General features: G+C 39.1%; 1 protein-coding gene across 6 annotated transcripts in view; it reads left to right on the top strand.

Moving 5' to 3' along the window:
• The window catches only part of SEMA6A (semaphorin 6A), a 219,565-nt gene that overhangs the window by 87,541 nt on the left and 111,822 nt on the right, over positions 1–20,202 (top strand). For all 6 annotated transcript variants that reach the window (XM_040421665.1, XM_040421666.1, XM_040421664.1 and 3 more), the window contains exons 4-7: positions 888–948; positions 7,944–8,006; positions 8,588–8,689; positions 17,047–17,137. In XM_040421665.1, coding sequence (XP_040277599.1) covers positions 888–948; positions 7,944–8,006; positions 8,588–8,689; positions 17,047–17,137 — 317 coding nt within the window. The remainder of the gene's footprint in view (positions 1–887; positions 949–7,943; positions 8,007–8,587; positions 8,690–17,046; positions 17,138–20,202) is intronic.

The raw sequence follows: 20,202 nt of genomic DNA, 5'->3' as shown, positions 1-20,202 counted from the left end.
ATACATTAGTAAGTGCCTTGTATAAACTTTCTCTACATGATAAATGCCATTTGCTGAAGTGAGACAACTCCTGAGCATGAAGAGGCCTCCTTGACCATCTTGATTGAAGATCCCACGCTAAATCTCTCACGGTGCGTGATGATGACATCACGCTGGCTGGCGTGGGTATGTCATACATCACTGTGCACAAAATTTCACACTGGGTCTTCAATCAAGATGGTCAGGCTCAAATAGATGAGGTGAGTATGTTTTAGTTTTTTTTAACGCAATTTCAGCGAAAATTAATTATAAGCTTATTATTATAAATAAGCATGAGGTAATTCGGATAGAAGTCCGCTTTGGATACTTTGATTCGCTCAACCCTACTTGTATATATGTTACTGCCTGCTGAATCAAATGAGCTTTAAATATAAATTGATCATTTATTTAATCTATAGCATTTATTGTGTTTTTGGTACATATAGAGGGGCATTTATCAAATCTGCTACGCCATTGTTTTGGCATAAAAAAAAACAATATTAAGGGTCCATACACACGTCCGCAAAATGGGTCCGCATCTGTTCTGCAATGTTGTTAACAGGTGCGGACCCATTCATTTTCAATGAGGCCGAAACGTGCTGTCCGCATCCGCATTTGCGGACCCGCACTTCCGGATCCGCACATCCGTTCCGCAAAAAAATAGGACATGTCCTATTCTTGTCCGCAATTGCGGACAAGAAAGGGCATTTTCTATGAGAGTGCCGGTGATGTGCGGTCGGCAAAATGCGGAACGCACATTGCCGGTGTCCGTATTTTGCGGAAACACATACGGACGTGTGAATGAACCCTAATACTTGTCTTGCTAAAATATAATTTGTGTCATATTAAAAATGTTCTTTTATTACTAGGGACCACATCTACACGATAGACCTGGACACTTCGAACACAGAAGAAATTTATTTCAATAAAGTGAGTAATATTTGTGTGTTTCCATACACAGGCATTCTTAAAGGGGTTTTCCGGGATTTTAATATAGGTCATCAATATCAGATCGGCAGGGGTCTGACACCCAGCACCCCCGCCGATCAGCTGCTTGAAGGGAAGACCGCGCAGCCTTCTCTTGTTTGTTTACCTGCTCGCCGTCAACAGCACAGTGGTGAGCCAGTGTAATTACAAGCCGTCCCATTCATATCAATAGGATGGCTCCTTCCTATGAACTTGAAGTGAGTAATATTTGTGTGTTTCAGTACACAGGTACTCTTATTTAAAGGGGTTTTCTGGGATTTTAACATTAATGACATATCCTCAGGATAGGTCATCAATATTAAAATCCCAGAAAACCACTTTAAGGAGGAGCTGTCACCTCTCCTGGCTTGTCTGGTTTAGTAACTACTTGCATAACCCATGTAATAACATCCTAAAACATCTATTCCTATCACTCTATGTTGTACTATTCCTTCATTATTCCTACTAGAAGCTATTAATGAATTACTAGCAGTTTGCAGAGAAGTTCCAGATGTGTGCTGCTAGTTAAGGTGTGTCCTTGCATAGTCTGACTTTACCAATCAGTGCTGCCAGTGTCAGACAAACCCCCAGATGGTAACACCCATCTGGACCTTCATGGCATACTGCTTGCAAATTATTCATAACTTCTAGCAGGAATAATCAAGGAATTGCATAAAACAAAGTTATAAGAATGGATGCTCCAGAATTTGTGTCACATGAAGGATGCAAGTAGCTAGTAAGACATACATTTTAGGAGAGGTTACATGTCTTCTTTAAAGGGGTTGTCTCACTTCAGCAAATGGGATTTATCCTGTAGATAAAGTGAATACAAGCCAATTACTAATGTATTGTGATTGTCCATATTGTCTTTGCTGGCTGGATTAATTTTTCGGTTGCATTATACAATGCTTGTTTCCATGGTTGTGACCACTCTGCAATCCAGCAGCGGTGGTCGTGCTTGAACATTATAAAAAAAACACCGGCCTCTCTGGTGGTCAGGACCGTTGGAGTGCACACAGGTTAGTGCTTTTTCCTATAATGTGCAAGCACGACCACCGAAACTGGATCACAGACGGTTGTAACCATGGAAACGAGCAGTATATAATGTGATGAAAAAATGAATCCAGCCAGCAAAGGAGGCAATATGGACAATCACAATACATTAGTAAGTGCCTTGTATTCACTTTCTCTACATGATAAATGTCATTTACAGAAGTGAGAACCCCTTTAAGCTATTGCATTTCAAGGAGGTTCATGAGCTGTATTATGGCTGTATACAAGCTGTGTGTTATACATTAGTGATGAGCGGCAGGAGCAATATTCGAATTTGCGATATTTCGCAAATATTTGGTAGAATGGTAGTCATATATTCGCGAATTTGAGATAATTTTTTTGATCGCGAAAAATCAGCAATGTTATATTCCCGTAATGCGCGTGAAATACAAGCGCGGGTCACTATAGCTAAATTTTTCAAGCTGCTAGAAGTTTCCTGAGACTGGAGAAAATGGTTGGCACAGCAGAACATTACAATAGCTTTATATGCAGATAGAGTGCTCCAATATATTCGCGATTGCAAAATCGGCACTAATGATGCAAATATTTTGGCGCAATACGAGTAACTTCACATTTTAACAGGTCTGACTACTTATTAGTGATTGGTGCACTAAGTATTGTTGTGAACTTGTGACATCACAGCACTATGTATGTACGTATGGAAGCAGAACCTATCAGCTACACTGTATCAGGATATAACCTACATTGACTATCTCCCACTAACTATCTGTATTATATATATAAGCTAACTAACTATCTGTAATATATATATAAGCTATCTAACTAACTATCTAATGTAATGACACAGGAAGGCAGAGAGCACAGCAATAACACTGCTGTCTCTCTCAGATCTGCAAAATACTGCATACAAGGGCTGCTGGGGAGGTTCTTATATAGTAAGGGGTAGGCAACTTTCCTATTGGTTGCTAGGGATGTTGCTAAGCTCAGACAAAGACATTGCAGCCTTCTCATTGGCCACAAGCAAGAAGGGAGGTTACTGATGAAAAATAAAATCTAGAATATTCGCGAATACGAATATATATCACTATATTCTAAATATTTGCAAATTCTCGAAGTGCCGATATTCGCGATTAATATTCGCTATTCGAATATTCTCGCCCAACACTCTTATACCTAAGTTTATGGGGCCATATTGATATATATAGTATGCAGAAGCGCAAACTGTGGCATATCCTACCGTATTACTGAGACACCACATAGGAGCTTCTTCTTCTTCATATTAATACAGTAATGTTAAATTCATCTACTAAAATCAATAATTTAAAAATGTAAAACTATTGATGTGTTTTAAGCATTAAATCTGTGAATAAATGACATCACGTATCTTACATATTAGTGCTTACACAATTAGAAGGGCTTAAAAAATGTTAAATTTTGCATCCCATATTAAATCCAGTGACTCTCGACTTTAAGAAGTTAGAGCAAGGTTTGAGGCACTTTGTGCACAGTTTCTAAACTTAAAAAGAGACAGACAATTTTTATATTTAGTATTTCACTCCCCATAGGATGCCTTTTCATACTGGCTGTACCCATCAAACTCCATGACAAAACACCTTTGAAAATTGGAAAAAAAAAAACACAGTTATTTAATACTGTACCTGCGTTTGCGAAGACGGGTTTATCCTGTGCATTTTATGGAAATGTCTCTGAATCTCTGCAGGATTATCCATCAAATGGCTTTCATCCAGCTGCGTTATGCAGATGCATTATGCTTTTAACATTTACTTAAAACACAAGCAGCCAGTTTAGCAATCTCTCACAGTGTTTTAGCAAACTCTCACAGTTAATAAGTGGTTGTCTTAGTACATGTTTCTTTTGCTGATTTACCTTCAACTTTGGTTATCTACTGAATTACACTGTAGACGCATAGAGGCATATTGAAATGAACCAAAAATGTAAAATTCAGAAAACACATATATATTTTAGATTAAGTTAGGAGTTTTCACTTCTACTGGCTCACATCTAATACAGTACTTTAACCCCTTCCCAATATCCACCATACATTTATGGTAAAAGTCGAGTCTTTAAAGAAGCTGAGCATATGTACACAACAGACATTTGCCGCCACTGCCCGTGATGGGGGACAACTCTGATCACAGAATTCAAACCCTCCGATGCCATGGCCAATTGCCATCATGGCATCTGAGGTGTTAATAACTGGGAGCTCCTGGTGACAGAGCAGCCCCCTGCAATGAGATCCCTGGAGCCTTTTGGTTGCTATAGCATTCAGGAGCCTTCTGAAGGCTCCCAGGCCTGCTGTAGTTAAGTTCCTATTGAGCCCTGCTTCAGATAGGGCTCAATAAGAACATATCAATTTCCCCATATACTACAATGGTAAAGCATTGCATTCTATAGCAGAAGCAATCTGATAATTGCATGATGAAGTCCACTTGGAGGTCTAAACATATAGTAAAAATAAATAAATAAAAAAAATGTAATATAAAAAATAAAAGCAAAAGAATTAACATTTTTAAATCACCCACCTTTCCCCATTTTGTATACGTTTTGAACAATATAACAATAAAAATAAAAATAGCCAAATAGCTGTTGTTGGTCACTTCACCTCCTCAAAAAATGGAATAAAAAGAGATCAAAAAGTCATAATACCGAAATGCAGATCACCGCACAAGAAATGAGCCCACACAGCTCCATAAACAGAAATGTAAACCTTAGAAATGTCAGAATATGGCAAGGCAAAGAAACATAACAAAAAGTATATAATCTTGTATTGCTGTAATCGTATTGACCTGCAGAATAAAGGTAATGTGTCATTTTTACCTCTGTGAACTCTGTAAAAATGAATCCCATAAAACAATGGTGGAATTGCATTTTTTAAATTCTACCTCATTTAGAATTTTCACTCAATGGTACAATTTTAAAGTACAACTTGTCCCACAAAAAACAAGCCCTCCTACAGATAACTGCACGAAAAAAAAAAAATGTTTAGGACAAGTAGGGCTTCAAGCCAGATTATGTTAGGGTAGGTCACAAAGCCATACCATGATTGGCTAAAATCATTGTTATTTTCTGACGACCTTACTACAATCAGCAGATATAGTTTTTGTTGACAAGTTTTCACAATACCTCTTTTATCACAAGTGCACAAAATAACAGTAATAAGCTAATAAAATATAAGTAAGCTGATAAAAATAAGAAAATCAACGAGTGTTCTGCTGTGAAAACCCTTATTGATATGTACGGAATGAAGTATTATTGAAGTGTTGCCCATTGAAATCAGTGGGTTTTATGTGTAATCCATAAATGTGCTTGGTCTAGCAGAGGTAAAGATACCCTTTTATAACCCCTCCCCACTATGACTACCAGTCTATCTGTCCATCAATCTATCCGTCATTCACAGTGATATTATTGAAGAACTGCTGCAAAACTAGCCATGACAGATAATATACCCTGTTAAAAAATAATAAACCATAGTTAAAAAAAAAATTCTATGAAAAAATAACACAACAAGCAACATATCTTATTCACATTCATGTAACATCTGGACTGCAGGAAAGCTGAAGTGAAGTGCCATGTATGAGCTCAAAGGGATTGTCCCATGAAAAATATTCTACAGTTTTCAAACCGGCACCTGCATCTAAATAATCTAAACATAGCTACTGAGTTATTCAATAAAATGCATCTGTATAGCGCCACCTTTTGTTTGTTTTCTTATTTCTTTGTCCTGCTCACTGAGATGGCCGCACATGCTCAGTTTCATCCTCCGACTTCCTCCTGAGCTGTGATAGGGAGAACATGGACACGCCCCCTGAGCTGTGATAGGGAGAGCATGGACACGCCCCCTTAGCTGTGATAGGGAGAGCATGGACACGCCTCCTGAGCTGTGATAGGGAGAGCATGGACACGCCCCCTTAGCTGTGATATGGAGCGCATGGACACCCCCCGTGCACTGTGATAGGGAGAGCATGGACACACCTCCTGAGCTGCAGCAGAGAAGACACTCCCCTTGAGCTGTCAGCTTGATATAAATCTAGCAGAGCAATGAATGTGGAGATCTCTGGATCCATGTGAGGTACAGGGCTGGTTCTAGCTTTGTTAGAAAAAGATTGTCATGTGCATATGATCTCTGATTGTCATTTATTTTACATTAGTCATGGGATAACCACTTTAATTGTTAGGTGTATTTATCAAAATCAAGTATGTTTAAGTCAAAGGCTGAGATAAGCATATGATCCAGAAGGCAAACAAACCCCATACTTCCTAATCCAGATTTAAGAAAGTACAAGCGCATTTAGTAGAATTCATTTCAGTTCAGTTATTTGCATAGGACAGTCCGGATGATATTTTTGTTCTTTGCATAAGGCTTTTACTCCTTGGTCTGACACTATGCGATTCCACCTGTTATCATCTCTCATGTTACAAAAGAAAAGCAAGCTCGGGAAGCACATGCAAGAATTCATATGTAGAAATCAGAAAATTTCATTGAGTGCAGCTATACGTTTCTTTGCACTATATGTATATACGTTGGACTCGCCTTTTGTCAGACTTCGCCGCTTCGCCCAGACTTTTCTGTGTTTGCTCAACCACATTGTGCACCATACTCCCAGTTCCTGCTGAGCTTGTGGGTACAGCAGCACTCCCCAAATCCATGGTAATGTGGTTTGCCCCACAGTTCTTCCTAACAGCATTGCACATGATTTATCAGTATATTACATACTTACAATATTCATATAAAACACAACACTCAATGGAATCTGATACATGAAGCTAAAAATTCACAATTACACTTTTTTTTCCATCTTTCTTTACTTTCTGTTTTGTCAGTATTTTGATATATGTATATATATATATATATATATATATATATATATACACACACAATATATATATATATATATATACCCCCCACACACATGCACACAACGTAGTTCCTCATTTCTCGTTAGTATCAATTTAAGAGAACATGGGAAAAGAGAAATGTAAACTTTTCCTTGGTTGGATCCAAACAATTGTCCCATTGCTGAGAGGATTATTTATTAGTTTACACATTTATATAGCACTGCTACTATATTACGCTCTACAGACATTAGCATCACACACTGTCCCCAATGGGGCTCACAATACAAGTTCACTATCGGTATGTCTTTGGAGTGTGGGAGGAAACTCACGGAGAGCATACAAACTCCATGCAGACGTTATCATTGGTCGGGTTCGAACCCTAGGACCCCAGCACTGCTCACATTTTGGTACTTATTACTAGGATACTGTGGCACGCAATGTTGGGAAGTGCCAATGTGCATGTAGAAAGTGACTTACTTTTTATGTGCTGTCACCAGAGATACGGTATGTTATTGCCAACTAAGAATCCTTTAAAATCTCCTGAATATGCATAGGTGCCGTTCTCCTAGCCTTAGTGCCAAAGCTTACATCAAAGCACTTGGAATCTGCTCGTGGAATGCTGAGTATCTCTTTTTTCAACTTTATGCTTCTATCAGTTTTATTATGCTGATGGCGTGAAAGTCTACCCAGGGACTTCTATACGGCCTGCAAGAACTGCATGCATCATTAGCATATTGCTGTGCCTATGGTGAACAGAACTTTATCTTTCCCTTTGATATACATCAGTCCTTGACCTGTCATCGCCCAGTAAATAATGTAAGATGAGGTTTATGTCTATGTGAATGGAGAAGTCCCCTAGGACTGGTCTGTAGGATTACCCCGGCGTCTATTCACCTGTCGGACAAGAAGCATCGGACATTTTAAACATGACGTTATGTTCTACTTTACATAGATGACAATCAGAAGATGCAACACATAACCTTCTATCTTGCCGCTTGTTTCCTCACTTCAACTCTGACATTAAAAATCAAAGACGTCGCTGCCTTAGGGGCTAAGATTGATTTTTTATGTCTCTTTTGTGTTTGCAGAAACTGACATGGAAATCTAAGCAGCCGGATGTAGACACCTGCAGGATGAAGGGGAAGCATAAGGTAGGCAGTTTTCAATTTCTTTCACTGGCACCAAGGGTTTAGCCCTCAGACAGTTACCTGTGGTCGAAGCCTGCAATGTGCTATGGATCACAGCCCACACTGCTTCCATGTAATTGCTTTTTACATGAACTCAGTGACTTTCATTTGCACAATAGATATTTGTTTATTGCAAAATATCATGTTAAAAAGAATTCTGTATAATAGTCTTAAGAAAGGTGCTTGCCCCTGAATGCGATTATGATGCCATAATGTAAAATAATAAAAGGTAACCAGAATTCCCCAACATGATAAATAGGTCATTCCAATCTTCTTTTGATAAGAGAGCAGACCCCAACCTAGAGAAGAGGGGAAACGATTCCCAATGGGATTCAGTAATGAAATGAAGAATACAAAATCTTATATATTCAGTTAGTCTTGTCAGTACTATGTAGGCAAAGTGCTATAAATGCTAGGCCATGTAAAACCTAGGATCCAGTCGAAATAGACTTAGTGGAACCACGGTGTAGGAGTGGATAAATCAGAGCAATTATTAGGTTTTATACTGTTGTATACTATCTAAATACATGTTCTCTTATCCATAGGATGAATGTCATAATTTTATAAAGGTTTTACTAAAGAGGGATGAAGAAACGTTGTTTGTCTGTGGAACAAATGCTTTTAATCCTGCGTGTCGAAACTACAGGGTAAGTCCTTGTAATGTTGTTTTTGCTGATATAGATGTGTTACAAACTGGACATGAGTGCATTTAGATATTCGAGGTGCAATAGGGACTATATGGAGACAAATATCCAATAAATAAATATCAGCAGTCACAGACTACCACAGCTAAAAAATAGCCTTTATTATATATCATTAAAATAAAATAAAAACAAATAAACCTAGTGATAACATAAAGAAAACAAAGAAAGAAAAAAATATTGATTTAAATGAGTCAATCCTCTGCACTTAGGGACACCGATAGGCAGGTGCGGGCCAAATATAATATCCTATGGGCTCTGACCCTCAAACTGGCCCTAACTCTATAATGCCCTGCCTAAGAACAGAATGGCCGCCCCGATAGGGGCGATCCCGTATCAGGAACCTCCCCTGAATAGGGGAAAAGCTAACAGCTAGTATATGCTAACTGAAAAAATGTCACTACCACGATTAGTAGCTCAATATATTCTAAAAAAATAAAATTATATATATATATATATATATATATACGCAGAAAATAATTTACTACCGTAAACCGATCCTGATTATAGATAGTTTTAAAATTGATATTATAGCAAAAACATGCCGTGTTATTTTATCACGTCATCTCCCGACGCGTTTCACCCATACATAGTTGAGCTCATCAGGGGATCAAGACTTAGATCTGAAAATACTTAAAGTAAACCAGTAGGATATTTTCAGTTTATAGAACAAAACTGTAAATGGTAAGTCTCAAAGGAGTAAATATAGCAGATGTCAATAACAGCTCACTAATATGGTATATTCTCCCAATGACGGGGAACTATTCAAAATGAAAATAAACCAATCGGCTACTTGCGTGTCCACTAGGTAAAGATTAGATGATACTGTTGTACAGGTGCCACACCCCCTGATATATCAATCACGAGGTGGACAGCAGTAGACGAAAATACACCTATACATTAATTCGGCGCTGTATACAGTGGTATACGGGAGAGCTGGTGGAGTTAACTAAGCAGCAAAGCCCAGATAACGCTTCGCTGCATGAGCCCAGTGTAAAAATACACAATCATCGCTCTGCACCACGAACGCCAGGAGAACCTCTGCCACTGTGACACAGGACCACTATATGCAGTGCCTCATCCACTTACAGGGAACTGTGTCACACATCTATGATTGTGTATATATATTTTTTAGTATTTTGTATTTTAAGCTACTAATCGTGGTAGTGACATTTTTTCAGTTAGCATATACTAGCTGTTAGCTTTTCCCCTATCCTAGGGCGCTCAGGAGGTTCCTGATACGGGATCGCCCCTATGAGGGTGGCCATTCCGTTCTTAGGCAGGGCATTATAGAGCTAGGGCCTATTTGAGGGTCAGAGCCCATAGGATATTATATTTGTCCCGCACCTGCCTATCGGTGTCCCTAAGTGCAGAGGATTTACTAGGGTTATTTTTATTTTTTTATTTTAATGATATATAATAAAGGCTATGTTTTGGGGGTAGTAGTCTGTGACTGCTGAAAATTATATATACCACCTGTCATAACATTATACCCACAGACGGGTTTCTGTCTGAACTGTGAGTCCAATAAATAAACATAAATGACCTTTAAAGAAGCACCCCAGGATTTTTTCCTTTGCCTATATAGCGCAGGATAGGCCACTATTAAAGGGTAAGATAGAGGCTCTTGCATATGTCTTGTGTATATCTGTTTAATTTGATGTGCAATTTGTGGATTGTCTTCCATCTTGATTGCTTCTTTGCCTCAGATATGCTTTTTCTAATGAATCCAACTTTTCCTATTATTCCTGGCTTTGCAGAGACATAGGGGATGCTCACCACATTGCACTGCTCTAAGTGACATATGCCTGCTATCCCCTCACACTGCTGGGTCTCCATGTTTCTTCCATGTGACGAACAGTGATGGTGAACCTTTTAGAGACCGCGTGCCCAAACTGCAACCCAAAACCCACTTATTTATTGCAAAGTGCCGACACATCAATTTAACCTGAATATCAATATAGTTAATCTTCCATGTACTTTATTATTTAGCTATAATAGCCTGCCTGCATTCAATGTGCTGCCTGTGCCGTTCATAGTGCGCCCTGCGCTGATGAATGGCAGGAAAAATATAAGGCATATTGGTACACCTTAGACTTTTTCCAGGGTGTGGGTGCCCACAGAGAGGGCTCTGAGTGCCGCCTCTGGCACCCGTGCCATAGGTTCACCACCACTGCCATAGAACTACACTGGAGAGTCAGCACACACAGATAGTACAGGCAGAAAGTTTATATATAACTGCAGCTAATCACTGTATACACTCACCTACTATATATCTCTGCTTCTTGTCCTTTAGATATGGGAGAATGTGGGAGAATACAGAGATATACAATGTGGGGAACGGCGGTGCCCGAGAGGTGCCAAAAGGCATTTGATTGGTATTGATGTCATCCTGTAATTACAGGAAGGCAGCAACATGGGAGAGACTAAGTTCCTGTTTACGCATTAGAGCAAGCTCTGGGCTGCTGGTCATACTTGAGGTGACATGACCAAGTTCCCATAATGAAATAGTTTAAAATGTATGGATGCAACTGAGTTAGGGTGTAACAAATGACACTGGTAGAATAATGGTGGTGAGTTAACAGTATTATTTATTATTAAAGCGCCATTCATTCCATAGCGCTGTACATATGAGAAGAGGTATACATACATAATACAGACAATTGCACTAATCATAAACAAGAAGGGTTACAAACTGGTACAGAAGGAGAGAGGGCCCTGCCCGCAAGAGCTTACAATCTACATGGTATGGGAGAAGGACACAGTAGGTGCGGGTGAAGTTGGTCATGGCGGTATGCAGGCAGCAGGGTCACTGGTTGTAGGCTTGCCTGAAGAGGTGGGTTTTCAGGTTTCTTATGAAGGATTCCACTGTAGGTGAGAGTCTGATATTTTGGGGTAGCGAGTTCCAGAGTATGGTGGATGCACGGGAGAAATCTTGGAGTCGATTGTGGGAAGAGGCAATAAGAGGAGAGGAGAGAAGGAGGTCTTGTGAGGATCGGAGAGTGCGTGTGGGGATGTATCGAGAAAGTAACTCAGAGATGTAGGGAGGGGACAGGTTATGGACGGCCTTGTATATATTTGTTAGTACTTTGAAGTGAATTCGCTGGGCAATGGGGAGCCAGTGAAGGGATTAGCAGAGGGGAGAGGCAGAGGAGTAATAGGGTGAGAGGTGAATTAGTCGGGCAGCAGAGTTGAGGATAGATTGGAGGGGTGCGAGAGTGCTAGATGGAAGGCCACAGAGGAGAGTGTTGCAGTAGTCTAGGCGGGAGATGATGAGGGCATGTACAAGCATTATATATACGGTATGTAAAATAAAAAGTGCTTCTTTAAGTATAGCAACCACTGAAATTGTTCTTGTGAAGAATCCTGAAACTGAGTGTTAAGGGGATCATAGAAATTAGACAAATGTTTGGGAGAACTCATTGATTTTGGCGGAACCAGTTAACCATCTAATTGTGTCTAGCAATGGCATATATCCTTCTACCGATTTAGAGCCACATGCTGAAATCACCCATTGCAGCCAACTTTAGCCTTGTGTATGGCCAGCTTAACAAAATTAATAAAGGATGATATAGATATGCAGTGGTTCATTCACATGCTCCAAATAACTGAATAAATCCATGTAATAGTTAATGAAGAAACCGTAAAAAGCAAAGAAAACCCATTTATGTAAGATTTTAATAAGCCATTTCTGTTTCTTAGATGCAGCTTATAATTGCTTGAGTGATTAAATGATCTGCTTCTGTATGATATCTCTCAGCAAAGTATAAGGCTTATCAGCTGGAGCATTGCACCATCCGCTGCAGGGAGCAGATCCGGCTGCTGGGGAGGGAGGCACACCTGTATGTGCTGGAATGTCCTATCTCCCCTCTTATCTGTCTTCTACAACTGCAGGCCTTGAAAAAAATCCTGTTGCTGGGGGGCTGTCTGATTCACTGATAATTATCCATAGCCATGGGGGTCGGCAGCTAATTGTTTACAGCCTCTTTGAGAATTTCTGTAGCGTATTCGAGGCTATGAAGACATATAAAAATTATTTGCTATCACGGTTTGAAATGCCATTTAATTTGATAATCAGGAGCTTTTATTGCTTTTAGCTATGATGGTATGCAGATTTTAATTGCTTTAATAGAAGTAAAAGAAATGGATGTAATTAAATCAGACCCCATATATTTAATGTAAATTGAAAAAGAAGCATCCAGTGGGGTAGATGTTTTTTATAACTGCATGTGAAAATGTCTGACATATGTAAAAACACACATTGCCATTATCCAATTTTACTACGTGTATTATTATTGCTAATGTTATATCGCACATGTCAGCAGGATCAAACCTACCAAACCTGCCATGCCGCCTGGTAGGCTTGACCTTGGTGATTAAAATGCTACCTGTCTAGTAAAAAAATTGGTTGAGGTTCTCCAAAGAAAAAAATATTTTATTCTTTAATAGTTCAATGCATGGAGGGACACGGCCCAGTGCACCTTAGCTTTCCAGTGCTGACCACGCCCCTTGGTGCACTGAACCCTCATTTACATAAAGAATATGTCTTTTTCGCTGGAACACCACAACAGGTATTGTTTTAATCAGCAGGGTCAACCCTACCACCTACTATGCCTGGTTGATGGGAACATGAAATCACATGCATATATACTCGATCACGCACCTGCAAGTTCACCTTCACAAATGAGCAACAGTGTTGGATTTGTTGTGATCATGAATATATCAATTGTAGGTTGATATTAGCAGTAGTAACATGCAATAATGCACTGTGATCCAGCACAAAGTGTGATGAGCGTGCACTGTAAAATTGCCCTGGACCACTACCATTGAGACATATTCACCATGTCCTGTCATAAAGAAAAAGTAGACTCGGAAGCAAGTAGCCCATAACTAAGCAAAACTAAATATTTGCATGAATGTATTCTTCCTACACTTTCCTCTAAGAGTTACCCAGCATATAGTGGAACACTTATCAAGACCGGCGTCTTCTGCACCGAAGGATGCGTCAAATTCATGTAGAGGTGCAGGCTTCTCATAGATTTGTCACACTGTCCAACAGGCCACGAGTCAAACTTAAATCTACGGGGGTCTCCGAGATGCTGAAGAATTCTGTCATTATTCATGCCAGAAAACGGGTGAATGAAGATGAATGTTCCGGGCCTGCTGGCCTACCTGCTCCCCTGCCACACCACCTTTTCTCAACACTTTAGAAAAGTGGCATGAAAGGTCAAACTTCACTAATTTTGCCACAAATATTGTGTGCAACAAAATTAGCAACTTTTTTATGCCAATATTGTAGCATAAAGGCCTAGATAAAAGGAGTGTTCTAGGAATCAAGATATTGATGACCTATCCATTGGATAGTCCAAACAAAATCGATGGCAGCATATCCTTAAAGGGTTCTTTATTCAAGTTGGGTCCATAAAAATGTACAAAAAGAGCCAAAGATAGTGCAATTTTTCGACTACATTGTAGTCTTTATCAAGCTTGATAAAGACTACGATGTAGTCCAAACGCTGAACTATCTTTGGCACTTTTAGTACATTTATATGGAGCCAACTTGAATAAAGAACTTTTTAAGGATATGCTGCTATCAATTTTGTTTGGACTATTTATGGAGCGATCAATAACGATCCATGGTCGTTGATTGGCTGAGGCATTCCTGAAGGAGTCTGGATGGTACGTTGGTGCTGTTTTCACTTTACACTTTCTACTATCCATTGGATAAGTCATCAGTATCAGATCTGTAGGGATCAGACACCCAGCACCCCCACTGATCATCTGTTACATGCAGTCATGGTTCCAGGAAGCTCTGCACACTGTGTAGTCGCCATTCGAAGGTTTCTATAACTTAGCTCCTATTCAAGTGGCTGCTGATAACAGCTGATTGGTGGGGGTTCTGGGTGCCGAAGCTCCACCAATCTGATATTGAAGATATATCCTGTGGTTAGGTTAACAACATCTTAGTCTTGGAAAACTCCTTTAAGTCAAAACTGATTACTGATATACTGTAGCTCTAGCTTTTTTGCTAGTATTTGAGTGGTACGATTGACATTGTCACTTTGGTATGGAGAGCAGAAATGAGCATAGCCACCTGTTTCAGCAGTGAATAGACAAGTTATTTTACAGCAGATACAGAGTGCGCTTCTGTCTTTTACAGTGCTTTGTCTGCACTGTTATGTTAGAAAATCATATTTTCTTGGACTTCTCCACCATTCTCTGCTTGTAGCAGGGAGCAGAATGCAGCTGGCTTTCCAATAACTGTGCCAAGCAGTGACTACTTTAAGTCCCCTTGTCACCGCTTCATTCTCGTTCGTTAGAATTAATGCATGTAACAAATCCCAAGAAGTCGCTCCTGTTCTACTAGTTTTGATTTTATTTTATTTTTTGGCATAAAAATGTCCACAATAGAAGCCATCCATCTCATCGTCTCTCACAGATGTTTCCTTACAATAATCTCTTGCCTCTGCTGATTTCATCACCTGCTGCCCATGTCATTTGGAACACAAGTGGTATGTGCAAGGAGAACTCACACAAGTTAACATGGACACCTGTGGTCTTCTTGTCTGTTCTGCTTGCTGTACAGATGGCGCTCCATCAACCTTTGACTTCCAAACAGCAGACAGAGCCCCTTCTTGGGCTGTAAAGTGAAAATGCAGATGGGCATCAGATATTGTAGTGCTCCTATGCAGAATGAGCTCTGCTTATTTTCTTCATACTGACACTTTCATAGCCCAGCCTAATTGTGCTGCCTAGAAAAGTAATTGCTTTCTGAAAGACTGGACAGCGGAAGATTCATGACAGGAAACAAATGATGACAGGTCCACTCCTCAGCTAAATGATGAAAGCTTCGTACAATATGGGTAAAAAGTTAATTGCTGCCTGGTACAGCAAGCAAGGTTCTTTCTTAAGAGCTGTAAGCGCTTTTCTGATTTATGCCAGGTACACTAATCTATTGAATGTACCTGTGTGATAGATTACATTCAAATGTACAAAATAGCTGGAAATGATATATACTTTCCTATAGATTCCACCATCACATTCTGCACTAAATCCTGGAGCTTAGATGATGTTGTGATGGTACCAAGAACTTCTACATACTAGAGTGGGCTATGTATTTTCAAGAGTTGGAGAAGAGTTAAAGTAGTTGTCCAAGATTGGGCAAAATAAATAAAAGAACCCATTACTTACCAAGTGGATCACCAGATGTCCCAGCACCACCATTCCGCTCCTTCACGCCAGGCTTTGTCTACTTGGCTGGTGATGTCACATTAAAATGCATGACCACAGCAGCCAATCACTGGTCTCAGCGGTGGTGTAATCATCAAAGCCTAGCAAGAACTTTTGTGGAAGAACAGTGGGAGATTTACCAAGAGTTCACATCAGCGTTCAGCCTTTCCGTTCTTCTGCTCCGTTATAGGAGCCGAAGAACGGAAAGGACGGGTTCGGCACATACTGTACCTGAGCCGAATGCAGCCTACGGACCCCATAGACTATGATGGGGTCCGTTCAGTTTCCGCTCAGAAGATTATTGAAGAGAAAACAAAGTTCCTGCTCTATGGCTTTGTTTGGCTCAGTTATGTGGGAATCCGTACTTCCCGCTCTTCTGCTTCTATAACGGTGCAGAAGAATGGAAAGGCTGAAGGCTGACATGAACTCAGCCTAAAAGGTCTGTTACCTACATTTGTCCAATCCAACCTCTTTCATTGAAATCATTTTACACAATTTTCCAGATTACCTTGAAAGATTTTTATCTTGTTTTTGAATAAATAGTTAGAATTGCTGAGCCACTAGCTCAATACCCCTATGACATCACCAAACCAGTTCATTGACAAGCCTCCTCCACAGTTCCTGTTGATAGCTCTCCCAGTGTGTGCTTTCTGAACAGAGAGGACTTTATTATGTTTTTGCGTGTTGAGAATGTGCCAGTTGCCAGAGACCACATAATCAGACACAGCACAGAAGAAATCCCATCAAGGGATAACATATCAGCCAAAGTTTAAGAGAGGGAATTACTATTGGCAAATGTACAATTATGAGTGTGTTTGGTGCTTTTAAAATTGGCCATCATGAGCGTGGCTTACTAGTAACTGCCTCATTTGGTTTTTACAGGCAAAACCCTCATCATGTAGCATAATTCATATAGTCCTGTAGATTGCAATATAATATGTGGATTTAAACATCTGCCTCAGCTGTCTTGAGTTCAACTGGTACAATGTTCTCTTGCACATGGATATTGAAATGTAGTAGTTTTAATTGTCTAGTGAAATGTCTTGTTAATAACGTGTTGCTTTATTCATCAGATGGATACACTTGAGTTTTTAGATGAAGAAATAAGCGGCATGGCCAGATGTCCATATGATGCCAAGCATGCCAACGTTGCTCTATTTGCAGGTATGACTTGTAAAACTTCAAATTACTAAAATTGTTTATTCACATGCTCATAGTAAATTAGTCACCTCTGTATGTGGTATAGATCACTATGAAGTTTGTGGAAACTATGGTTGAGAAAAGTGTATAAAGCCTTTTGGGGCATGTGTTGTAGCAGAGCATATCTCAGCAGGCAGCAAGTGAGGAGAGGTTGTGTAGAATATTGATATAGTCATTATCGACTGTTTACTTACATATTACCTCCCGTAACTCATTATTGCTTTCTAACATATGTTGCATCTACCAAGTTGTATATTAAAAAAAAAAGGCAATGAAAGTGGGAATGTAATCAACTGCCTAATTTTTTATGAATTTTAAACTCTGTTTTGAGCTTTATGTTGTACTTTACATTTTTAGCGGAGTATATTGAAATTTTGTCCTCTCTCGCTAACATAGATTTGTGCCATTTGGTTGGAATTTCTATTAGACTTGGAAGTGCATTTTTGTGAATATATAAAACTTCCATTGTTTAAATGAAATGTCAGATGTAATTGGAAATATTACCTTAAAAGTTCAGAAAGATCAATACATCATTTCTATGCTAAATCCCAAGGTCAAATATTTTATTGGATTTCTGATTAATACATTATGAGGAGACATTCTATATAGGAATATAATACTCTGGAGAAGAAGGCCAGTCAACTGGTTGAAACCCAGGACAGACACATCTGAACTGATCAGATCTGTTTGGTGATTAATTTTATTCTAATTCCAGCATAAGAGAGGAGAACACAAATAGGGCTTTCATTTTCAAAAAAATATGGACTTATTTTCTCCTTTATTCATGATTTTCATGTCATTTTTCTTGTAGCTCTACTTTCGGCATATGACCTTACACTTACAATGCTGTTCATTTCAGTACAGTGACTGAGACATAAAACAAATCTATTTTCTAAAGCCAAGATGGATGTGTCTAAATGAAGTTTTATTGCTGGCAAAATAGAAAGAACTCATCACTGCATTGGACCCCAGGGCAGTCTATCACATTATATATTATATGCAGTGGATGTTTCAGTACTAACCCCAAGTGGCCTTGCAGAAACTTTATATTTTTTTATGGTGATTTAGATGCCATTTTATGCCTCTTTCCATTAGCATGTGTATTGTATAATACTCGACCACCACTGAAATATGCCTCAAAGGTATTTATCAATTGGAATTTGGACACTTATCCCTGGCTAATGTAGAGGAGAGCCAAGCCATGAGCTGTTTCTCATTATTCTACTGCATGTACAATGAAATGAAGAATACGTAGGAAGGAAAAATAATCCAGAGGGGATAATGAGAGTGGAAAGAAGGATAATTTCCCATGACTCGACTAGTGTTTAGCATGGTCCAAAATGACCATGTAAACATATGTACGTAAGAACTTAATTGACTGCATCTGCAATATGATCTTAATATTTCTTGGCATAAAAAGGGAGCAGTGTATAAAGTCTAGTATTGGAGCTTATTGTGGGATCTACGTCCACATTTTTTAAATTCATTTTTCAAAAGGAAGGAGGGTTAAGCAACACTATAACAAATCACAGTGATATGTATGTGCACAAAGGTACTTTGTAATGGATACATTTTCATATGATAGACATTTATTATATTATTGGATGATCTAGATCAATGGTTCACAAAACTAGCTAAAAGATTTTTCTTTGAATAGCGACACATGAACCCATTATTACAATAGGGCATTTAAATTAAAAACATAAGTCACATGCAGTAAAATATATTTGAAAATCTATTAGGATAAAAATTGATGAAATTGCCAATTGTAATTTGTTGAAATGAAATAAAGATCATTCAATAACATGTTTTGACAATATCCGAATGCCATTTTTTTTTACCAATCTTTCTTGTCACGTTGAAGTTGTTGGACCACCCTTAAAAGGGTTCTCTGAGATTGAATAAAAATTTCTGCAAGGAACCAGTCGTAGAATATGAGCAGGGCTTGTTGCAGAGCTGCCGAGGTGGTGAGAGGTGGGGCCATATTACACAATATGCTATGGCACTAGCAGTTACAACACATTGGTTAGCTTTCCTGTCAGGCTGCCCAGCCACGATAGCATATTGCATGCAGGGTGGCATCATTACCGGTTGACAGCCTCGTGTGTGGGGAGCTCCTGACTTTTGCCCGACTGATATCGGTGGAGAGAAAAATTGGGTGTATTGAATTGCAGCGCCTCATCTTTTTGTTCTCCTTGGAGATAACCTGCTGCCAGAGGTTTTTTTTTTCTGTCCCCACTGAAAACACATACACATTTAGCCAAGATGAACGTGTATGTTTATGGGGAACATACTTGTTTAGACAGCAGTTCTTGAAGCTATATGCCAGCCTTTACTCTATTTTATCACAAATACTGCTTATGGTAATCATGTTGCAAATGACAAAGATGCTATGCAATACTATAATCATTATATATTATTCTAGAAATTCTGTTAATAACCCAACGTTGACATATCTAACATCTATTTTTTTAACTAACCTCTAGAAATATGAGGCAGTTATAAAAAATTACTTCTTTAACTTAAGGTACATTAGAAACAGCTTTACCTAGAGCTTCGACACCAGGATCTTGAGGTGGTGATTTATATCAAACCTCACATGCAATTAATTAGCGGTTAGCAAGAACAGCTTCTGTGATAACATAAACCTTTCTGAAACAGTTTCCTTGGATTTGTCTTTATTTTTGGAAAATAGCAATTGCTATGTCAGATTTAGTGAGGTTCAATGCACTGATCAGCACAGCAGTAACCAAACAAAAATGTGTAGCCTTTATTTGTCTTTGTTTTCATCATACGCCTCCTGCCACTAAGTTCTACCTTATGTAATATAAAAAGGATAAGATGTGTATGAGTGAAATGAAACATAATACATGGCTTTAAAATCTAAATTAGCACTGGAAATCTGGAATATTACGCCTGTCGGGGTATATTCTGATTATTGCCAGCTTGAACAGGGATCTGCTTTATCTTGGACTCCTCTGGAAGCAATCATCGAATAGACACAAATCCATAGGAAGCCTGAGCTCATT

This window comes from Bufo bufo, chromosome 2, assembly GCF_905171765.1.
Source record: "Bufo bufo chromosome 2, aBufBuf1.1, whole genome shotgun sequence".
Taxonomy (NCBI): domain Eukaryota; kingdom Metazoa; phylum Chordata; class Amphibia; order Anura; family Bufonidae; genus Bufo; species Bufo bufo.
Note: the sequence above shows the minus strand (reverse complement) of the source record. Positions and strands in the feature narration are given on the sequence as shown.